Here is a 19,996-nt window from a genome sequence, read left to right as displayed (position 1 = left end):
GACGGAGCGTGCGCGGCCTCCTGTTGTGCCCCACGTGACACCACCTCCCCTCCCCCCCCCACCCCCAAGCAGCGACGGTTTCTTTCTCCCTCTGATCGCTTCACTTTCTCTCACCCACCACCACCACCTCCGATCTGATTTCACTAACAGTTGGGGGAGGGCGAGAAGCCACCTCTAACAAATCGCCCCGAATACAAGCGGGGGTTCTTTCCTATGACACCCCGCCGCCCCCCCCCCCCAAACCCTCTCAACTTTTCTTCCCCAAACGCCAAGACACGCGGGGGTGGGGTTTCCAAAGCCGTTAAGGCGGGCGTTCCGACCCCGCCCACACGCCCCTGGGGCGCACGCGCGGACGTCGAGTCCACGCCTCCCCGCCGCCCATGCCACGCCCGATTCCACGAAACCCCGCCCACACATCGCGCCGTTTTCACTCAAACCCCGCCTCCGTTGACGCCGCGCCCACTAACCCTCGTGCCCCGCCCACTTGCCCTCTAATCCAGTCACGCCCCTTCACCCTCAGCACACGCCCACTCTTCAACAGCCGCGCCCATTCGCCCTCTGACACGCGCCCCTTTTCAACGATCCCGCCCCTTTCGGTTCAGGACACGCCCTCCTTCAACAATCCCGCCCCTTTCTCTTAAGGACGCGCCCACCTTCAACAATCCCGCCCCTTTCTCTTAAGGACACGCCCTCCTTCAACAATCCCGCCCCTTTCTCTTAAGGACACGCCCCCTTGCGACAAACTCCCGCCCATCCCTTCCCCTCAGAACACGCCCCCTTTTCGAATCATATGATCCCTCCTGGGAGGAGTCCATTCGGCCCATCACGCTTACCACTGACCCTCCAAAGCCATCCCACCCAGCCCCAGAACACCATCCACTCCGCATTAGCCCACCTTTTATCATGACCCCTTTCCCCATGGGATTTGAACCACTGGCTGATGTTCAAACACCCCACCGCCTAGTTTTCACAGACCAGCTTCCCAAAATGTGATCAATATCCCCGTGATTGGTTGTGAAGTGCTGGGTGAGAGATTAACGGCCATGCCATGGCGAACTTGCCTGCTCTTCTTCAAAATAAGAGTCGAGAGCGTGGTGCTGGTAAAGCACATCCCGCTGAAGAGCATATGCTTGAAACGTCAATTCTCCTGCTCCTCGGACGCTGCCTGACCAGCAACACCCTCAGAGTCTGATCTCCAGCGCTTACTTTCTCCCTTCTTCAAAATAAGGCGGCGCGCGAAATTGTCAGCCAACCATCCGGACGACACGATAGCACCATGGGCAATTCAGTGCTGAACCCTCAGCGCTGCACCTCCGACAGTACGGTGCTCCCGACACAGTGCGGCCTCCCTCAGCACCGACTCTCCGACCGTGTGGCATTCCTGCAGCACTGACCCTACGAGAGTGCTGCACTCCCAAAGCACTGACTGTCCAACTGGGAGGCTCTCCCTCAGCACTGACCCGACAATAGGGCAGCTTTGCCAAAGCACTGACCCTCCAACAATGCAGTGCACCCATCAGCACTGACCCTCTGATAGTATCTACTCCCTCAGCACTGACCTTTTGTGCAGTAGGGCACTCCTTCAGCACTGACCGTCTGACAGTGCCCACTCTGTCAACACGGACTATGACAGTAGCTGCTGCCTCAGTCGAGGCCCTTGGGCAGTGCGGCACTCACAAAGCACTGACCCTCCAACAATGCAGCACTCCCACAGCACTTACTCTCCAACAGTGCAGCACTGAACATCCAACAATGCTAGCTCCCTCAGAACTCATCCACCAACAGTACAGCCCAGCCCAGCCCCCCCCCGCCCGCCCCCACCAAACAGGGTGGCACAATGACTCAGTGGCTAGCATTGCCACCTCAGCACCAGGCTCAATTCTAGCCTTAGGTATGCGTCTGTGACATTTACACATTCTCCCCATGTCTGTGTGGGTTTTCTCTGGGTGCTCTGAGTTTCCTCCCACAGTCCAGAGGTGTACAGGTTAGGATGGATTGGCTATGCTAAAATGCTCATAGCCTCTATATGAACTAGCCATGGGAAATGCAGGGTTATAGGGTGGGGAAATGGGTCTGAGTGGGATGCTCTTCAGAGGGAGGGTGTGGACTCAATGGGTCAAATGGCCTGCTTCCACACTGTAGGGATTCTGTCAGGGCTGACCCTTTGACAGCGTGGCACCCCATAAGTATGTTATTGCACAACTACCAACTCAGCATAGATTCTGGATTAGTGATGCTGGAAGAGCACAGAAGTTCAGGCAGCATCCAAGGAGCAGCGAAATCGACGTTTCGGGCAAAAGCCCTTCATCAGGATAGAGTCATAGAGTCCACAAGCATGATGGGACTACTACTAACTGACACGATGTAGACAAGATTTCAAGACTGGGGGCATATGTTTAGAGTGACACAAGAAAGACTTAGAAAAGTCACAGGGGCATCCTTTTCTTCTCCTCAAAGAGTGGTCCGTGTGTGGAATAAAGTTCCGGAGGAAGTGGCTACAAGGTTTAAAAGACATTTAGATAAGTACATAAGTAAGAAATATTTGGAGGAATATGGGCCAAAAGCAGGCAGGTGGGACTAGTTTAGCTTGGAATTATGTTCGGCCTGGACTGGTTGGACTGAAAGGTCTGTTTATGTGCTGTCTGACTCATTTTTTCAAAAAAATACTGGTTCACGGATGGGGATCGGGTTAGTTTTAAATTTCCTGGGAAAAGCAGTTCCTTGTTCTAAAATCTAACGGAAGAAAGCATCGAGTTGATCTGCGTAATTTCCACAGGCGCTGGTATTTGTTTTGCAGGTTAATTCATTCTGGCCCACCCGATCAGATTAGCCTTTCCAGCCATGACGATGTGATGCCCTGTTGCCTCAACCACGAATGCAGCACTCACCTGAGAACCTAGCTCGATACAGGCAGGGTGTATTGCAAAGATCGAATATGGGATCTTGCTGCTCAGTGGCGCAGGCAGCCATGGACAGATTGCTGTCAGGCAAGGCCACCTGATAGAGGCCAGCCGTGATCCAAGGAACAGGGACATGATCAGGTTCCAGGGTCGAATGATCTCTTCGCTCTCCCACGCTAAGACAGTACAGACCCCAATGACAAGAGGCCACCCAGGCAGATGTGGAGCTGTTCAGGTATGTTGAAAAGCAAGGATGAATGGCAACTACAGAAATTTGAGAGAACATCATGGAAAACCAACTATGGACTCCACTTATACTTCCCATTGTTGCGGAAAGCCTGCCAACATCAAAGACCACTCTCCCACCCCGGTAATGCTCTCTTCCAACCTCATCAGTCTGGCAGAAGATACAGGAGCTTGAACACACGCACCAGCAGATTCAGGAACAGCTTCTTCCCTGTTATGAGACTGCTGAATGGATCGATCTCACTTCAAGTAATGTTGATCTTGCTTTGTGCCCCTCCTGTGCAGCTGTGACCCCTGTGTGTCTCGCTCTGTCCAAGCTCCCCAGGATCTCCATGTCCCTGTTTGCTATGATCTGCCTGTACTGCTCGCAAAACAAAACCTTTCACTGTACTTAGGCGCACGTGACTACAATAAAATGAAGAGGCAACTGCTACATTGCTGCTGAGGACACAGACTTCAGTACACTACACTGACACTTTAGAAAAAAATAATTAGTCTTTATTATGAAACTCCGAGCTGTAACCCTCTACAGCACAAATCGTATCTGAGCAGCTTCTCTTCTTTTTACAGGCCGTTGACACAGATTCTCGCTTGAAAGGTAACAATGGTTGTTAATGGGAGATTATTCAGGTCGAGCACAGAACAGGATATAATGAGGGGGTCACCTTAATACCAGCACTTGTCAGCGTTCCAAATTCAGGATATGGTAGAGCTGCAACAATTTCACACAGGAGATATCACCCCCCAGAGTCAGCATTATATCATCTCACTGCAGTTACAGCACAGGGTTAGATAGAGTCAAGCTCCCTCTACAGTATTCCCCCTCCCAGGACAGAGGCGGCAATGGGTTACATAATAAGTAAAGTTTTATCTACACTATCTTCTCCCCCCCCCACTGCCAATCCAAAGCCCCCAAGAGAGGGGCAGCAGGGAATTAGATATAGAATAAAGGCTCCTCTACATTGTTCCCATCCAACATTCCCAGGATAGGTGAGACATGAGGTTAGATAAAACAGTCATGTTCTGTGACTCAAAGAAATAATCCACCTTAACCTCAGTGTTAGGAACAGAACCACTACAGCTGACAGAGGTCTCACAAAGCTCCTTGGTCCTCTCCAGTTCGAGGTGCAGTAAACTTCCATGAGCAAACAGGGCTGTGGCTCTCCTCAGAACGAGGGGCAATGAGCCATCAGACCAGAGAGATTTACATCTCACTTCTCTGTGGCAACGTCAGGGTCACTCCACTGCAGCTAGTACTCACCTGTCAACCAGAATACCTCGCCATCAGCAGACAGGACAAACAGAACAAAAACACGTCAAGGCCCAAGTGCGGGGGAGGGGGAGGGGGGCGCCCACGAGAGAGAGAGAGAGAGAGAGGGAGAGAGGGAGAGGGGGCGCGCCCACGAGAGAGAGAGAGAGAGAGGGAGAGAGGGAGAGGGGGCGCGCCCACGAGAGAGAGAGAGGGAGAGAGGGAGAGGGGGCGCGCCCACGAGAGAGAGAGAGAGAGAGGGAGAGAGGGAGAGGGGGCGCGCCCACGAGAGAGAGAGAGAGAGAGAGGGAGAGAGGGAGAGGGGGCGCGCCCACGAGAGAGGGAGAGAGGGAGAGGGGGCGCGCCCACGAGAGAGAGAGAGAGAGAGAGGGAGAGAGGGAGAGGGGGCGCGCCCACGAGAGAGAGAGAGGGAGAGAGGGAGAGAGGGAGAGAGGGAGAGGGGGGGGCGCGAGAGGGGGCGCGAGAGGGGGCGGGAGAGGGGGCGGGAGAGGGGGCGGGAGAGGGGGCGGGAGAGGGGGCGGGAGAGGGGGCGGGAGAGGGGGCGGGAGAGGGGGCGGGAGAGGGGGCGGGAGAGGGGGCGGGAGAGGGGGCGGGAGAGGGGGCGGGAGAGGGGGCGGGAGAGGGGGCGGGAGAGGGGGCGGGAGAGGGGGCGGGAGAGGGGGCGGGAGAGGGGGCGGGAGAGGGGGCGGGAGAGGGGGCGGGAGAGGGGGCGGGAGAGGGGGCGGGAGAGGGGGCGGGAGAGGGGGCGGGAGAGGGGGCGGGAGAGGGGGCGGGAGAGGGGGCGGGAGAGGGGGCGGGAGAGGGGGCGGGAGAGGGGGCGGGAGAGGGGGCGGGAGAGGGGGCGGGAGAGGAAGGAAGGGAGAGAAAGAGAGAGAGAGAAATAAAGAAAGAGAGAGAGAAATAAAGAAAGAGAGAGAGAAATAAAGAAAGAGAGAGAGAGGGAGAAAGGAATAAAAGAGAGGGAGAGAGAAAGTGAGCATGCAAGGTAAAAAGGGAGATGAATGACTTTCTGGGGAAAAGGACTGCAAACCGAAGGTCGGGAATGACATATTGCAATGCACTCATCACTGAACTTGAATAGAACGGGGGTCTCAAGCCTCAGCCCTGGCTGGAATAAAATACCAAAACTTTCTGATCAACCTTCTAAACCGAATTTGTCCTAAAGGTATTCAGTGGGTAAAAGTGACATGGATCATTCCAGAAACCTGTTTGACCGACCTCAACAAAGGCAGGTGCCAATTTCTTTTACAGGGGTGAAGATTCTTTCCGGGCGGGGGGAGGGGGGGGCGGGGGGAGGAGGAGAGAAAATGATCACACCGACCCCACGACCTTTCTGCCCCCCCCCACCCCCCTACCAACCCCAGTCTCTGCTCTCTCCACTTGTTTTACTTGTAACAAACATGCAAACCAGGGTGGACAGCGCCAGGGAAGCAGCTGGTTCCTAACAGGATCCCCCCGGCTCCAAAGAGACTAGAAGCTGTTCGGAAAACAATTGAGCTCAAAAGCATCAGAATCGTCAAAATGGACCGGAATAGGGATTATGAGAACCCCTTTCTCTTTTCATGCTGTGACTGGCCACTGTATCACATTTGTAACGCTCAATATTACTTTCCCCGGCAGATGTAAGCACTGTCAGAAAGGACTGCACATCTTTCCAGTCTCCTACATGCTCTGGCGACACGATAGCTGTACGGAGAATGGGGTGTACAAGAGAATAGCGGTACCGAAATCTGGAGGCAATATTCAATTCCTGCATTTTGGATCAGAGAGCCCTGGAGCTCTTGGCTTCCTCCCAGCCCTAGACGAAAGCCCGTCTCACACCAAGACACCATCTCCTCTCACCCTCCCAAGCCCAACACCCGTGAAAAATCCAAAATGGCCACAGACAGTTGGAAGACACGGAGCGGAATGCTGCCACCTCAGTCCTCTGTAACCTCCAGCACCGATTCACTGATGGCTAGGTCCCAGTACTGCTCCACTCCGTGTTTCTTGAAATGCTCCCGTGCCATGCTCTCTGTCGGACACTGTTTGAATTTCATGTCGCCAAAACTCCTCTCCTTCGCCGTTCCCTGGTTTGACAGGAGAGAAAAAGGAGGCAGGGGTGTCACACACAAATAGCTCCGTGTGTCAGAATCAAGACCCCGGAGAGCAGTTGCTGAACCCCGTGTCAGTGCTCCCTCATGCCAACGACAAAAATCAAGGCAAGTCCTGAAAATGACAACCCACCACTTGATGACTTGCATCGATGTAAGCAGTTTTAGCGTCCCACAGAAGTGCACCCAAATTTAATTTGACACCGAGTCACTTGAGGGATGGCTATGGAAAGAGGTCAGGTTCTTGAAGGGGAAGAGAGCATGAGCTGGGGAGGGGCAGCGCCAGCGGGGGAGACAGCGCGGGCAGAGCAGAGGTTTCGGAAGGCGATTCCAGAGCTTGGGGCTGAGGTGCAGAAATCGTGTGACGAGCAAGGGTCCAGAATTGGGTCTCCGAAAGACCGCAGAGGCTGAAGTTACAGCAAATACACTACTTAATTAAATACATCAATTAGCAGCATCGTCAAAGGCTTTGGAGAGGTGTGGCTGGTCGACACAGGCAGGCAGCTGCTCCAGTTCGACTCAGTGTCATCAGCCTGAGGGAGTCGGGCCAGCCTGGGCTTCCAGAGACTCCGCTGAGCAGACAGGCTCAGTTTCAGGTGGTGACCAAGTCACCCCCGGCTCTGGTTTTCAAACAAAGGGGACAAGCCATCAGGCCGGGAAGCTGTGGGGTCACAGGGAGCTGTAATTGATGAAAACACTGCTTACCTCCCACACCAGCACACACTTGTTCACCTTCTTCACAACCTCATCGTCTGATCCGTCTTCGTCTGAGAGGGTGGAAGGGCAAAAACACACTATTACAAGCCCGGGCTTAACTCGCTCCAAACAGTGAGCTGCAAGCACCCAACATCCTGGTCCTTTGACTACCTTCCCTGTACACCGCACAGAAGGTGCCCACACTCAAATGCAACGAGATCTGGACGATACCGCCAGGCTTGGGCTGACAAGTGGCAAGTAATATTCGCAACACAAAAATGCCAGGTAATGACCATCACCAATAGGAGACACTAACCACCGCCCCATGACATTCAACGGTATTCCATCACTGAATCCCCATTGTCAACATCCTTGGAGTTACCATTGACCAGAAACTCACCACAGTGACCAGTGGCTACAAGAGCAGATCAGAGACTAGGGATACTGCGACAAGTAACTCACCTCCTGACACCCCAAAGTCTATCCACCATTTACAAGGCACAAGTCAGGATTAGGATGGAATATTTCCCGCTTGCCCTGGACGGGTGCAGCTCCAACATCACAAGAAGCTTGACACCATCCAGGACTAAGCAACCTGCTCGATTGGCACATCTACAAAACATTCAATCCCTCCACCTCCTAGCAGCAGTGTGTATTATCGACAAGATGCACTGCAGAAATTCAAAGATCCTGAGACAGCACCTTCCAAACCCACGACCACTTCCACCTAGAAGGACAAGGGGCTGCAGGTACGTGGGAACACCCACCTGCAAGTTCCCCTCAAAGCCACTCACCACCCTGACTTGGAAATATAACCGCCATTCCTTCACAGTCATTAGATCAAGATCCTGGAATTCCCGCCTACCGGCATTGTGGGTCAACCCACAGCAGGTGGACTGCAGTGATTCAAGAAGGCAGCTCACCACCCCCCCCCACCCGCCACCTTCTCAAGGGACAAAGAGGGATGGGCTATCAATGCTGGCCAGCCAGTGTCGCCCAAGTCCCACAAATGAACCAAAACAAATTCAGCCTCTCATGTTTACGTCTCAGAGCTTTACCATTCCCTTTCACTGTGTCCCCCTGCTCTCTTTACATGCTGTAGACTTCAGCAGGTCTGTGTCCTGCCCCTTCAGACCGCATCCCCGCTGGAGTTCCTCCCGGAGGAGGGAAGCACGGAACCAACATCATGACTCACCGTCGTCTCGAGAAGTGGCAGTCTGCTCAGCCCACTTTATACGATGCAGCATCAGACGCTTGAATTTCTTCTGTGCTTTGGGACCTGAGTGGAGAGGAGAGGAGAGGACAGCCTTGAAAACTGGGAATCGCAGCTTTTAACAACACTGCCTCTCTGCCCACAGACACACTTCAAAAGGTGCAGAGAAGGGGCAGCATCACCATCTCCTGCACTCACAGCAGCATTACTCCCAATCCCCTGATCCCAGCAAGAACCCTTTTAAAACTGAAGGTCCCTCGACTCATCTAAAACAAACAGGATCTGGACCAGATGGGCCAATGGGCTGAGAAGTGGCAGATGGAGTTTAATTCAGATAAATGTGAGGTGCTGCATTTTGGGAAAGCAAATCTTAGCAGGACTTATACACTTAATGGTAAGGTCCTAGGGAGTGGGGCTGTTTTCCCTGGAGTGTCGGAGGCTGAGGGGTGGCCTGATAGAGGTTTACAAAATCATGAGGGGCATGGATAGGGTAAATAGGCAAAGTCTTTTCCCTGGGGTCAGGGAGTCCAGAACTAGAGGTTTAGGGTGAGAGGGAAGAGAGACCTAAGGGGCAACTTTTTCATGCAGAGGGTGGTACGTGTATGGAATGAGCTGCCAGAGGAAGTGGTGGAGGCTGGTACAATTGCAATATTTAAGAGGCATTTGGATGGGTACATGAATGGGAAGGGTTTGGAGGGATACGGACCGGGTGCTGTCAGGTGGGACTAGATTGGGTTGGGATATCTGGTTGGCATGGACGGGTTGGACCGAAGGGTCGGTTACCATGCTGTACATCTCTATGACTTTATAACTCTAAAAGTTAAGATGCCTTTACACAGTCGCCATCAAATTCCTAGACAGACACAGCTTGGGATTATAGACATAGTAAAGGCCCCGTACTCTTCTAAACTGCAATCAAAGCTGTCTCTACACTATCCACTATCAAACACCCCAGGGACAGGGACAGCACGGGGTTAGATATAGAGTAAAGCTCCCTCTACACTGTCCCCCATCAAACACTCCCCAGGACAGGGACAGCACAGGGTTAGATACAGAGTAAAGCTCCCTCTACACTGTCCCCCCCATCAAACACTCCCCAGGACAGGGTTAGATACAGAGTAAAGCTTCCTCTACACTGTCCCCCATCAAACACTCCCAGAATAGGGACAGCATGGGGTTAGAGACAGAGTAAAGTTCCCTCTACACTGTCCCCCATCAAACCCTCCCAGGACAGGGACAGGATGGCCTGAAACTCAGGGCACCAACACAAACTCAGCCCAATCTTCCTCACCTCCCTCTACCACCACCACGTTAACATCTTTGTGCAGGACTACAGTTCCCGTCAGGTACAGCTGCCCTGCATTGGTTTCCACTTTGAACTTCTTCGCTGAGTTGCTCAGGTTTCGGATTCTGAAATTAGCAGAGGATCAGTTAGGGCAATTCCACAGCAATTTTCAGTGGGGACGATGCCCTACAGATTAACATTAAACATATACAGAGTGTCATAAATCTGTGCTGTCAGAGGGTCAGCGCCGAGGGATGCGACGCACCGGGGGGTTTGTCCCCGTGATGCCGTTGTTCCAAAGGTGGTTTAAGTACAATAAGGCATTAAAGTACACTTCTGTTACTCAGGGGAATTGAAAAAGTCCAGTTTTGGGTAACAGAATGGATCAGATCAGCCCTGTTTCCTTGGGGCCAGTACTACCCTGTGAACCACCGTTTGAGAAAACAAGCTCTGGCCAGAGTTGACGCCCCGGACTGTAGGACCTGATCGAGCAGGTTAGCTACCTTGCTCCCTGCCACAATGTGTAAAGTTCAAAAGCGGTTGCTGGCAGCGAATACACAAATAGCTTTGCGAATTGTTGCCAGAGCTAATCAGACAGTGACATCCTAAAGCTCTTCGGCTTCGATGTGCATCGCAGCTCCCACCGCTGCTCCAACAACGTGCACGACCAGACATAACATGTTGAAAGTAACGGCAAACCCATTGATGCCTGGCAGGAGGTGCCGTCCCTGGACTAGCACCGAGTCAGGCAGATTGAGGGTAGGCTCGACTGCCAGCAATGGGCTGACCCCAGCTGAACCAGAGCAGCCGTAGTGGGGGAGCAGCAGGTATGCAGGGCTGGCAGAGGGAGCGAGGGGGCATTGGAAATCCCTGGCACAGGATCACCATTCAGCTCAGCACCCACACCCTGCTGGACAGGCAGGGCACCTTCAACCCGATGCCCTGGACAGTCGAGCAGACCGTGGGGAGTGCTGACATTTCCGATGGGTACCTCAGGCGATGGGGTGGAATAGGCAGCACCCACACAGGGGGGCAATTCGGAGGGTGAGGAGTGGCAGAGGTGAAACCTCGCGGCCGGACTCACCGGTAGACTGCGATGTGGACGCCCAGGGACACGTCTTCCTTCAGCTTCTTGATCTTCTTCTCTCTCCGCTGGTCAGCTGTCAGCTTGCGGGCACTGTTGGCGTCCTGATGAGCCCTGCAACGAAACACGGGGTCACCCAAGGCCTGCGACACTCCACCCAGCTGGTTTCTTGAGCCAGCCCTTGCCTTCCGCTGCCTCAGAGGCTGCGGCTCACTCTCGCCACGAACTCTCCCCCTCCAACACAACTCCAGCCCACTCACCGCCCGGCAGTCAGCTGCACTCCTGCCCTCTGAGCCCACGCTCGCCTCCCTCCCAGGGAGCAGGAACAGCACAAACCCCTGCTGGGACGCCGCTCCCGGGGGAAGGGATCACCAATTCAAGGACAAACCCATCCCCCCCCCCCCACAACACTTACTTTAACCTCTTGGCCATCTGTGCCCTGACGTGAGCCTCCACCTTGGTTGGATCCTGCACAGCTTCTGTCCCGAGAACCCGCATCAGGTTGGAGATCCGCACTGTGGGGACAGAAAGGAGGCCCCGTTGTTAGGAAGGGGGACAGAGATCTGGGGGGTGGGAGTGGGGGATAAAAGAAAAGCGCGACAGTTCCACTGGCTGCTTACCCTTTGGCTCAGGAGGAGGCATGAGCCCCAGACGTATCTTCTCCTGCATCTCCTTCAGGCCCTCCCGCCGAGTCTGTCGTCGCAGCTTCTTCTGCTCCTTCTTGGTCAGGTAAACACCAAGCGTCACCGGCTTGTCTGTGTCAACTGTGCACACACAACGTGGAGGGGGTGGACAGACAAAGACGGTCAGTCAGCCAGAGCCAGATCATTGGGCTCTCTCCAGCTGCCACCCTGCTCACGCAGAGGATGCTCCACAGATAAAACCCCACGCGGCCACGCAGCCAGCGTGCCAGCTGCAGCTGTGCACAAAGGGTGGATGTTCAGTCCCTGACATGTACCCACTCCCTCCTCCACCCAAGCCAGAAGATCGGGCCCCAGATTTGAGCACAAAATCCAGACACTCCAATGTCATCACAGACAAGAGCGCCGCACCGGCGGGAGGGACGGCGCCCAGGCAGAGCGCCGCACCGGCGGGAGGGACAGCGCCCAGGCAGACCGCCGCACCGGCGGGAGGGACGGCGCCCAGGCAGACCGCCGCACCGGCGGGAGGGACGGCGCCCAGGCAGACCGCCGCACCGGCGGGAGGGACGGCGCCCAGGCAGACCGCCGCACCGGCGGGAGGGACGGCGCCCAGGCAGACCGCCGCACCGGCGGGAGGGACGGCGCCCAGGCACAGCGCCACACCATCGGGAGGGACGGCGCCCAGGCACAGCGCCACACCATCGGGAGGGACGGCGCCCAGGCTCAGCGCCGCACCGTCGGGAGGGACGGCGCCCAGGCTCAGCGCCGCACCGTCGGGAGGGACGGCGCTGAGAGAACGCGTTGCTTGGCCACATTTCTTACATCCCTGTATTATTTTGAATGTCCCCCAGTAGCTGTGAAATACTTTGGGTGGACCTGAAAAGCCTGTTCTTTCCCTGTTAGACAGAACTAAAACAGACTAAAACATAGAGACCGACCTCGAGGGGGGAAATGTCCGAACTGGGGAAAGGGTGCGCAGAGCAGAGCAGAGAGTTAAAGCTGGGGCTGGCCTGCAACGATAACACTCATGCCCTCGTGGGGCTCGTACCGGGAGGGCTGATTTGAGTCGGATGCTCCACCAAGTTTGTAATGCCGTGGAAATTCTGTTCATTCTTCAGATTCTCCGTTGTCCTGAGCATGCGTTTAAATTCAAAACAGAGGCAGAGAGATACAGAGGAACATCAAGACAAGTGCAATGCTGCTCGCTCGCTCTCCTTTTTACTCAAGTTATTAACGCAGGTAATTTAGTACGCGACGTGGCTGCCCGAGCCAATCCACCCTGACCTGCACATCTTTGGACTGTGGGAGGAAACCCACGCAGACACGGGGGAGAATGTGCAAACTCCACACAGTCAGTCGCCCGAGGGTGGAATCGAACCTGGGTCTCTGGCGCTGTGAGGCAGCAGTGCCAACCACTGAGCCACCGTGCCGCCCACTTAGGGAAAAGAATCAGCAAGCCAGGCAATCGACCAGATTTCACCACGTTTTGTGGGGTTTAAGAGTTGCAAGCGTGTGCACACCGGTGGATAGCCCAACGACACAGCCGGGAGTTCTCACCCAGGCCACGCCTGCGTTAAGCACCCCACCTCGCCTCGCTGCCTCGAGACTCAGCCCTCAGAACCTCACTCCCCACCCAGCGTCCAGGCAACTCACAGCTCGATCCCGCTCTGAATGATGTAGGAATCCCACCACTCGATTTCCGGCACCTCGCCCTCCCTCAGCTCCTTCTTGGGGGCGATCAGTGCCAACTTGGTCGAGGTCTGGATGCCCGTCTTCTTGGCCGCCTGTGCGATTTCGGTCTGCAGTTTCTCCAGCTGCGCCTGAACACAGAATGGAGAGGGCAGGGGTGGGTTTGGGGGGGAGGGGGGGGTAACTGCGTTAAAGATACAGCACCAGTGGAGTCGTGCCCTCCTCAGCTCCTTCCCGCATCGTCACCCACTTCCACTCATGAGATTGTGGGATACGAGGATCGCATCATTTTCCAGCCCCCAACCCCATCTCTGCTTGCTCTTGCCACCCCAAGTCAGCAACGCTACAGCGGGAAAGACTCCAGCGTGAACCTGACGGGGTTTTCCAACACCTTTTACAGACCCCTTGCCTGATTCTATTTCCAAATTTTTCAATAAACTGGATCTCTCAAAACGCCTGGCCGTAGAGTTTGGACTTTTCGCTGGATTATTAAATCAGTAACATCTAATCACTGTGCTGCCTACCCAATAGTTTCCTTTTTCAAAAGCACAGGGTTTACGCTTTCAAAAGGAAAGGCAGAGGGAGGCGAACTGAGAGATCAAAGGGGGCTCCGTTTCCCCTTCACCGGGGTCACTGGAGTTTTACCATCCACCAAACATTCACGAGGGATTCAATCAAACAGCGAGGGGGCTCAATCCAAACCATCGCAGCTTTTAGCCTGCTGGGGGGAGCCGACACTATAAGAACAGCGTTTCATCTCGCTCTTCATCCTTACTCTTAAATAATTCAACTCTGCCGCTATTCCCTTTCAAGTCCCAACCCCCTCCCACCCACCCCGTCTGATTTCTCTTTCGCGAGGTGGGGGGGGGGGGGGTTGAGGGGAAACGGAGCCCCCGCCCCTCTCCCACTGCTCGCTCGTCCCAGGCCGGCCGCCGCTACCTTGGTGCGTATCCTCTGGGCTATTTTCTCAAACTTGCCCCTCTCATGGAAGCGGAAGATCCTCTTCTGGCGCTGGGAGGGCAGCACGGGCACACGGGGATCGTAGAAGGTGTTGGCCTCCAGGTCATCGCTGGGCTTCTCCCTCAGCAGCAGCTGCTTGAACTGCTCCCGCTTCACCGCCCGGATGTTGGCTTTCAGGGTGGGCATCCGGTGGGTCAGCTCCACCTCCTTCCCAGTGGCGTCCACCGTTCGGCCCTGGTCGTCCAGTATCAGCGGTGTCGGCTTCAGGTGCTCCTTCAACTCCACTTTGCTGCCAACGGAAACAGGACGTTAGTCTGAACAAAAAACACATACCAACACCTCAGGTTCCACCATCGGCAGCGGGGATGCAACTGTAGTTGTGCCAAGTTTCTTTTTGGGAGGGGGCAGACAATTGGGCTGAGAAGTGGGGGGCACTGGTGGTCAAGTCAGCAATTTGGGCTGACACATGGCAAATGGCATTTGTACCACACAATTACCTGGGCAAAGACCATCATCAACAAGACAGAATCTAACCATCTCCCCATGACATTCATTGCCATTAGCAACGTGAATCCCAACCCCTAACTATCAACATCCATCTCATTACCATCTCCCAAAAGACAGAATCTAACCATCACGCCCATGACATTCAATGGTGTTACCAACCCAAACCTCCCCCTCTATCAACATCTGCGTGGTCACCATCTCACAAGGGACAATCTAACCATCGCCCCATGACATTCAATAGTGTCACTATGATTGCATTCCCACTATCAACATCCTGGGGTTCACCATCTCACAGGAGACTATTAATAATTGGTCTTTGGAGCTCAATGGCACTACCATCACTGAATCCCCCACTATTAAAGTCCGAGGAGTTACCATTGACCTGAACTGGAGCAGCCATATAAATTGTGCCCCACAATAGCAGGAGGGGGGCTGGGAGTCCTGCAACCAGTAACTCACCTGCTGACTCCCCAAAGCCTGCCCCACCATCAACAAGGCAAATGTCAGGAGCACAGTGGAATACTCCCCACTTGCCTGGATGGGTGCAGCTCCAACCACACTCGAGGAGCTTTGACACCATCCAGGACAAAGCAACCCGCTTGGTTAACATATTCATTCCCTCCACCACTGATGCTCAGTCGTAGCAGTATGCACCATCAATAAGATGCACTGCAGCAACTCACCATGACCTTCCAAACCCATGACCACTTCCATCCAGTACAACAAGGGCAATTGATACATGGGAACATTGCTGCCGCCCCCCCCACCCCCCGCAATCCGGAGTTGGAAATATACTGTTTCTCTATGCTACTTTCTCCACACCCCCACCCTCCTCTCATTTATCTCTCCACCTTTCAGACCCTCTGCCTGTATTCCTGATGAAGGGCTTTTGCCCAAAACATCAACTCTGCTGCTCCTTTGATGCTGCCTGCACTGCTGTGCTTTTTCAGAGCTGGAAATGTGTTGCTGGAAAAGCGCAGCAGGTCAGGCAGCATCCAGGGAACAGGAGAATCGACGTTTCGGGCATAAGCCCTTCTTCAGAAAGCCCTTTTCCAGCACCACTCTAATCTAGACTCTGGTTTCCAGCACCTGCAGACGTTATTTTTATCTAATATATTATTTCATCACTAGCACTGGGTGTAAAGTCCTGGAATTCCCTCCTTAAAGGCATTGAGAGTCATCAACCATAGTCCAAGAAGGGGAGCTCACCTCCACCTTCTCAAGGGCAACTAGAGACAGGCAATAAATGCTGACTCAGGCAGCGCACCAAATCCCATGAGTGAATTTTTTTTTAAAATACCAAATAAAGGTAAGTCCCAACTGGCCAAATACTGTGCTTGCTAGTGTGCTTGCTAGTAGAGACAAGATTCATCTGTGGAGAGGCAACACTGACAGAGAAATTATATAAAGCTTACGGACTCTCGGAGAGACAAGATCAGCGCAGCGACTGGGCAGTGGTCTAGTCTCCACATGATAAAAGGACACAAAGGTGCAAGAGCAGAATTTAGTAGATTGAAACAGAGAGGCTGAGAGATTTCTGGTGACCAGTCACATCAAGGGATATGGGGACTGCGTGGGTAATTGGCGTTGAGGTGGACCATCAGCCATGATCGAGAATGGTGGAGCAGGCTCGAGGGGGCAAACGGCCTTCTCCTGTTACTGGAGTAGGGGGAAAACAGAGGACATGCTCTCACGGGGAACAGGGCATCTGCTCCCACGCAGAAATATTTCACGCAACAGTGAAAAATACCGTGTCAAGGAATGACAGCAACTGGAGGACTGCCAACACGTTACAGTTACGAATAAATGGGAATCAAGGAGAAATGTCTGTGTATCCTGAGAGGGAGAATGTGGAATTCACACCCATGGGACGTGGTCGAGGTAAAGAGCAGGATAGGGGCAACGTGAGGGAGAGAGGGTTCCTTCACCAAGTGTCCGAGAAGATGCGCCCTCCCAACCCTCAGTCAGTGCGGGCTAGGACCACTCACTTTCTCCCCATGGGGCAGCACACTGCAGCACAGATACTCACGGGGGTGCGATGCCCATGGCGTGCAGATTGGCGAGGCCCACCAGGTTGGTGCTCTGCAGCAGTCCGGGCTTCAAGGAGAGCTGGGTCTGGATCCGGGCCTGCAGTTCGGCCGCCTTCTTGGCCTTTTCAATGGCATCGTTCATAAAGGAGGCTGCCTGGGAGGGCTGGATGGTCTGACCCATCGGAGGCAGGTCAGCGTTGGGAGCCAGGGCCGAAACCCGCTGCAGAGAAACAAGGTCACGTCAGGCAACAGCGAACAGCAGAGAGCTCAACCAGAGAGACGCCCATTTCTGCAGCACCTCTCACCACCTCAGCTGGCCCCAGAATAGGTCACAGGTTGACATCCAGTCAACATTGGGCTGTGGCACCTCAAGACTACAGCCTGCTTGATGGACACTCCATCCATCACCTTCCTTCATTCATTCACTTCCTCCACCACTAACGCCCAGTCGCAGCAGGGTGTACCATCTACAAGATGCACTGCAGCAAATCACCAGGGCTCCTCAGACACCATTAATATCTAGAAGGACAAGGACAGCAGATACATGGAACTGTAAGTTCCCCTCCAATCCACTCACCATACTGCCTGGACGTATACAGACGTCCACTCACTCCCTTACAGTAATGTGGGTGTCCCCTACATCACCACAGACTGCAGCAGTTCAAGAAAGCGACTCACCATCACTTCAATGGGCAACCAGATATAGCAACAAACACTAATCCAGCTAGTGACACCCACCTCCCGTGCTCAAAGAGAACCCGCAGCACCTCACGTGTGCACAGCGATACGAGAAATCGTGACACAATGACGATCACATCACCTTTGACTGAACCGATGCCAGCCAGGGAAGGGACGGCCCTCCGCGATCTCTCTTGCCTCTTGCACAACCCCTCCCTGTTCCAAGCACTCAGTCCAAAGACATTGCCTGAAATTATCTTGAACTCCACTGAGATGGATGAACAGAAGTCCCTGGTTAACTCCAAGGACTTTCCTTCCAACTCCGCAATGGAAGGGATAACTGGAACCCTCCCATATCCAACTTTCTCTCCCAAGCAGGGGTGCCCTGGAGTGCAGCAATGATCAGGCACAGCAGAGTTCCACCATCACAGCTGCTGTTGTGACAGTACCCGTTACCTGCTGGAATGAAGGGGTGATCAGACTCAGCTGCCGCTTCCGTTCCTCAATCTGCTTTGTCGCCGCCTCCATCATCTGTTTGATCTGTAAGGCAAATAAGGAAAAGGAATGAGTAGATTCACAGCAAAACAACATCAGAATCAATAATCAAGCTTCCTCGGGGCCTTTCAGCCAAAGGTAAATCTTCCTCGACTCTGTCTCCATCAAACACTCCCAGGACAGGGACAGCACGGGGTTAGATACAGAGTAAAGCTCCCTCTACACTGTCCCCCCAACAAACACTCCCAGGACAGGGACAGCACGGGGTTAGATACAAAGTAAAGCTCCCTCTACACTGTCCCCCCATCAAACACTCCCAGGACAGGGACAGCACGGGGTTAGATACAGAGTAAAGCTCCCTCTACACTGTCCCCCCATCAAACGCTCCCAGCACAGGGACGGCATGGGGTTAGATACAGAGTAAAGCTCCCTCGACACCATCCCCTCATAAAACACTCCCAGGACAGGGACAGCACAGGGTCAGATACAGAGTAAAGCTCCCTCTACACTGTCCCCCCATCAAACACTCCCAGGGACAGGGGCAGCACGGGGTTAGATACAGAAAAAAGCTCCCTCTACACTGTCCCCCATCAAACACTCCCAGGACAGGGATATGTCAACAATTCAGCTATTAGCTGTTGAGGTGGAGCGGTGAGATGAAAGAAGTTTATAAAATAATGGGGGATACAGATAGGGTTAATGGTGGTTGTCTTTTCATTCGGGTGGAGGAATTCAAGACTCGGGGGCACATTTTTAACCTTACAGGAGAGAGATTTAAAAAAAAGAAGAGGGACTTTCTTTTTAAACAGAGAGTGATTCGCACGTGGAATGAGCTTCCTGAGGAAGTGGTGGATGTGGGCACAGTTACAACACTTAAAAGACATTTGGATAAGGACATGAACAGGAAATGTTTGGAGGGATATGGGTCAGCAACAGGCAGGTGGGAGTAGTTTAGTTTGGGATTATGAACTGATTAGTCTGTTTCTGTGCTGGATGACCACGTTGTTACAGTTTTGCTCAATGATTCTGCCTTCCTATGGTTCATTAACAGTTCACTGCCCTGTGCTATTTAAATACTGTTATACAACACTTCGCACTGTAACAAGATAAACGTGACAATAAATCAATCAAATCAAATAGGCCCTGCAGGCCGGGCGCTGTTTGAACAGGCCCTGCAGGCCGGGATCAAAAAAGTGTGGTGCTGGAAAAGCACAGCCAGTCAGGCAGCATCCAAGGAGCAGGAGGGTCGACGTTTCGCACAGAAGGCCTTATGGAGTTTAGAAGATTAAGGGGAGATCTAATAGAAACTTCCAAGATAATACATGGCTTGGAAAGGGTGGACGCTAGGAAATTGTTTCCGTTAGGCGAGGAGACTAGAACCCGTGGGCACAGCCTTAGAATTAGAGGGGGTAAATTCGGAACAGAAACGCGGAGACATTTCTTCAGCCAGAGAGTGGTGGGTCTGTGGAATTCATTGCCACAGAGTGCAGTGGAGGCCGGGACGCTAAATGTCTTCAAGGCAGAGATTGATAAATGCTTGATGTCACAAGGAATTAAGGGCTATGGGGAGAATGCGGGTAAGTGGAGTTGAAATGCCTATCAGCCATGATTGAATGGCGGAGTGGACTCGATGGGCCGAATGGCCTTACTTCCACTCCTATGTCTTATGCTCTTACGGTCTTATGATGCCTAATGAAGAGTTTATGCTCGAAACGTGGATTCTCCTGCTCCTTGGATGCTGCCTGACTAGCTGCGCTTTTCCAGCACCACACGTTTCGACTCTGATCTTCAGCATCTGCAGTCCTCACTTTCGCCCTGCAGGCCGGGCGCCATCCAAACAGGCCCTGTAGACTGGGTACTGCAGTGCCTTATCGACTCAGTTGATTGTATCCAGTAGTGTGCTATTTAAGTAGACACAGCCTGCTGTAAAATACACTGCTTGTTGAATCCTGCTGTAAATCCAACCCTGCTTTGCCAACTCTTTGACCGGTCTGTGGTCTCAGTAGACATCACGGAGAAATCAGACTGACCTGAATCTTTGTCAGCATGCCTGGACTCTCTGTGGGTGGTCCGGGGATAATGTCATTCTCCTCAACCTCTTCAAACCTCAGGATCCGTTTCCTCTTGGACGACGATTCCCGAGTGACCTCCGAATCCTCGCCAAAGACCTCCTGCCAGCAAAAAAAAAAACAGAAAACAGTGAGGCACC

At 53.6% G+C, this 19,996-nt stretch overlaps 1 protein-coding gene across 3 annotated transcripts in view; it reads right to left on the bottom strand.

Moving 5' to 3' along the window:
- Positions 1–5,101: 5,101 nt before the first annotated feature.
- The window catches only part of prpf3 (PRP3 pre-mRNA processing factor 3 homolog (yeast)), a 23,237-nt gene continuing 8,342 nt past the window's right edge, over positions 5,102–19,996 (bottom strand). For 2 of the 3 annotated variants that reach the window (XM_087985024.1, XM_087985023.1), the window contains exons 4-16: positions 19,818–19,958; positions 17,749–17,832; positions 16,614–16,834; positions 14,057–14,366; positions 13,082–13,248; positions 12,477–12,559; positions 11,408–11,551; positions 11,203–11,302; positions 10,788–10,901; positions 9,710–9,828; positions 8,401–8,484; positions 7,215–7,276; positions 5,103–6,485 (exon numbers count right to left, since the gene is read on the bottom strand). In XM_087985024.1, coding sequence (XP_087841150.1) covers positions 6,336–6,485; positions 7,215–7,276; positions 8,401–8,484; positions 9,710–9,828; positions 10,788–10,901; positions 11,203–11,302; positions 11,408–11,551; positions 12,477–12,559; positions 13,082–13,248; positions 14,057–14,366; positions 16,614–16,834; positions 17,749–17,832; positions 19,818–19,958 — 1,779 coding nt within the window. In that variant the 3' untranslated portion in view covers positions 5,103–6,335. Of the gene's footprint in view, positions 6,486–7,214; positions 7,277–8,400; positions 8,485–9,709; positions 9,829–10,787; positions 10,902–11,202; positions 11,303–11,407; positions 11,552–12,476; positions 12,560–13,081; positions 13,249–14,056; positions 14,367–16,613; positions 16,835–17,748; positions 17,833–19,817; positions 19,959–19,996 lie in introns of all 3 variants that reach the window. The other variant, XM_043684004.2, reaches the window with a different exon arrangement.

This window comes from Chiloscyllium plagiosum, unplaced genomic scaffold, assembly GCF_037043375.1.
Source record: "Chiloscyllium plagiosum isolate Xiang-an unplaced genomic scaffold, Cpla_swu_hap1 HiC_scaffold_50, whole genome shotgun sequence".
NCBI classification, from domain to species: domain Eukaryota; kingdom Metazoa; phylum Chordata; class Chondrichthyes; order Orectolobiformes; family Hemiscylliidae; genus Chiloscyllium; species Chiloscyllium plagiosum.
Note: the sequence above shows the minus strand (reverse complement) of the source record. Positions and strands in the feature narration are given on the sequence as shown.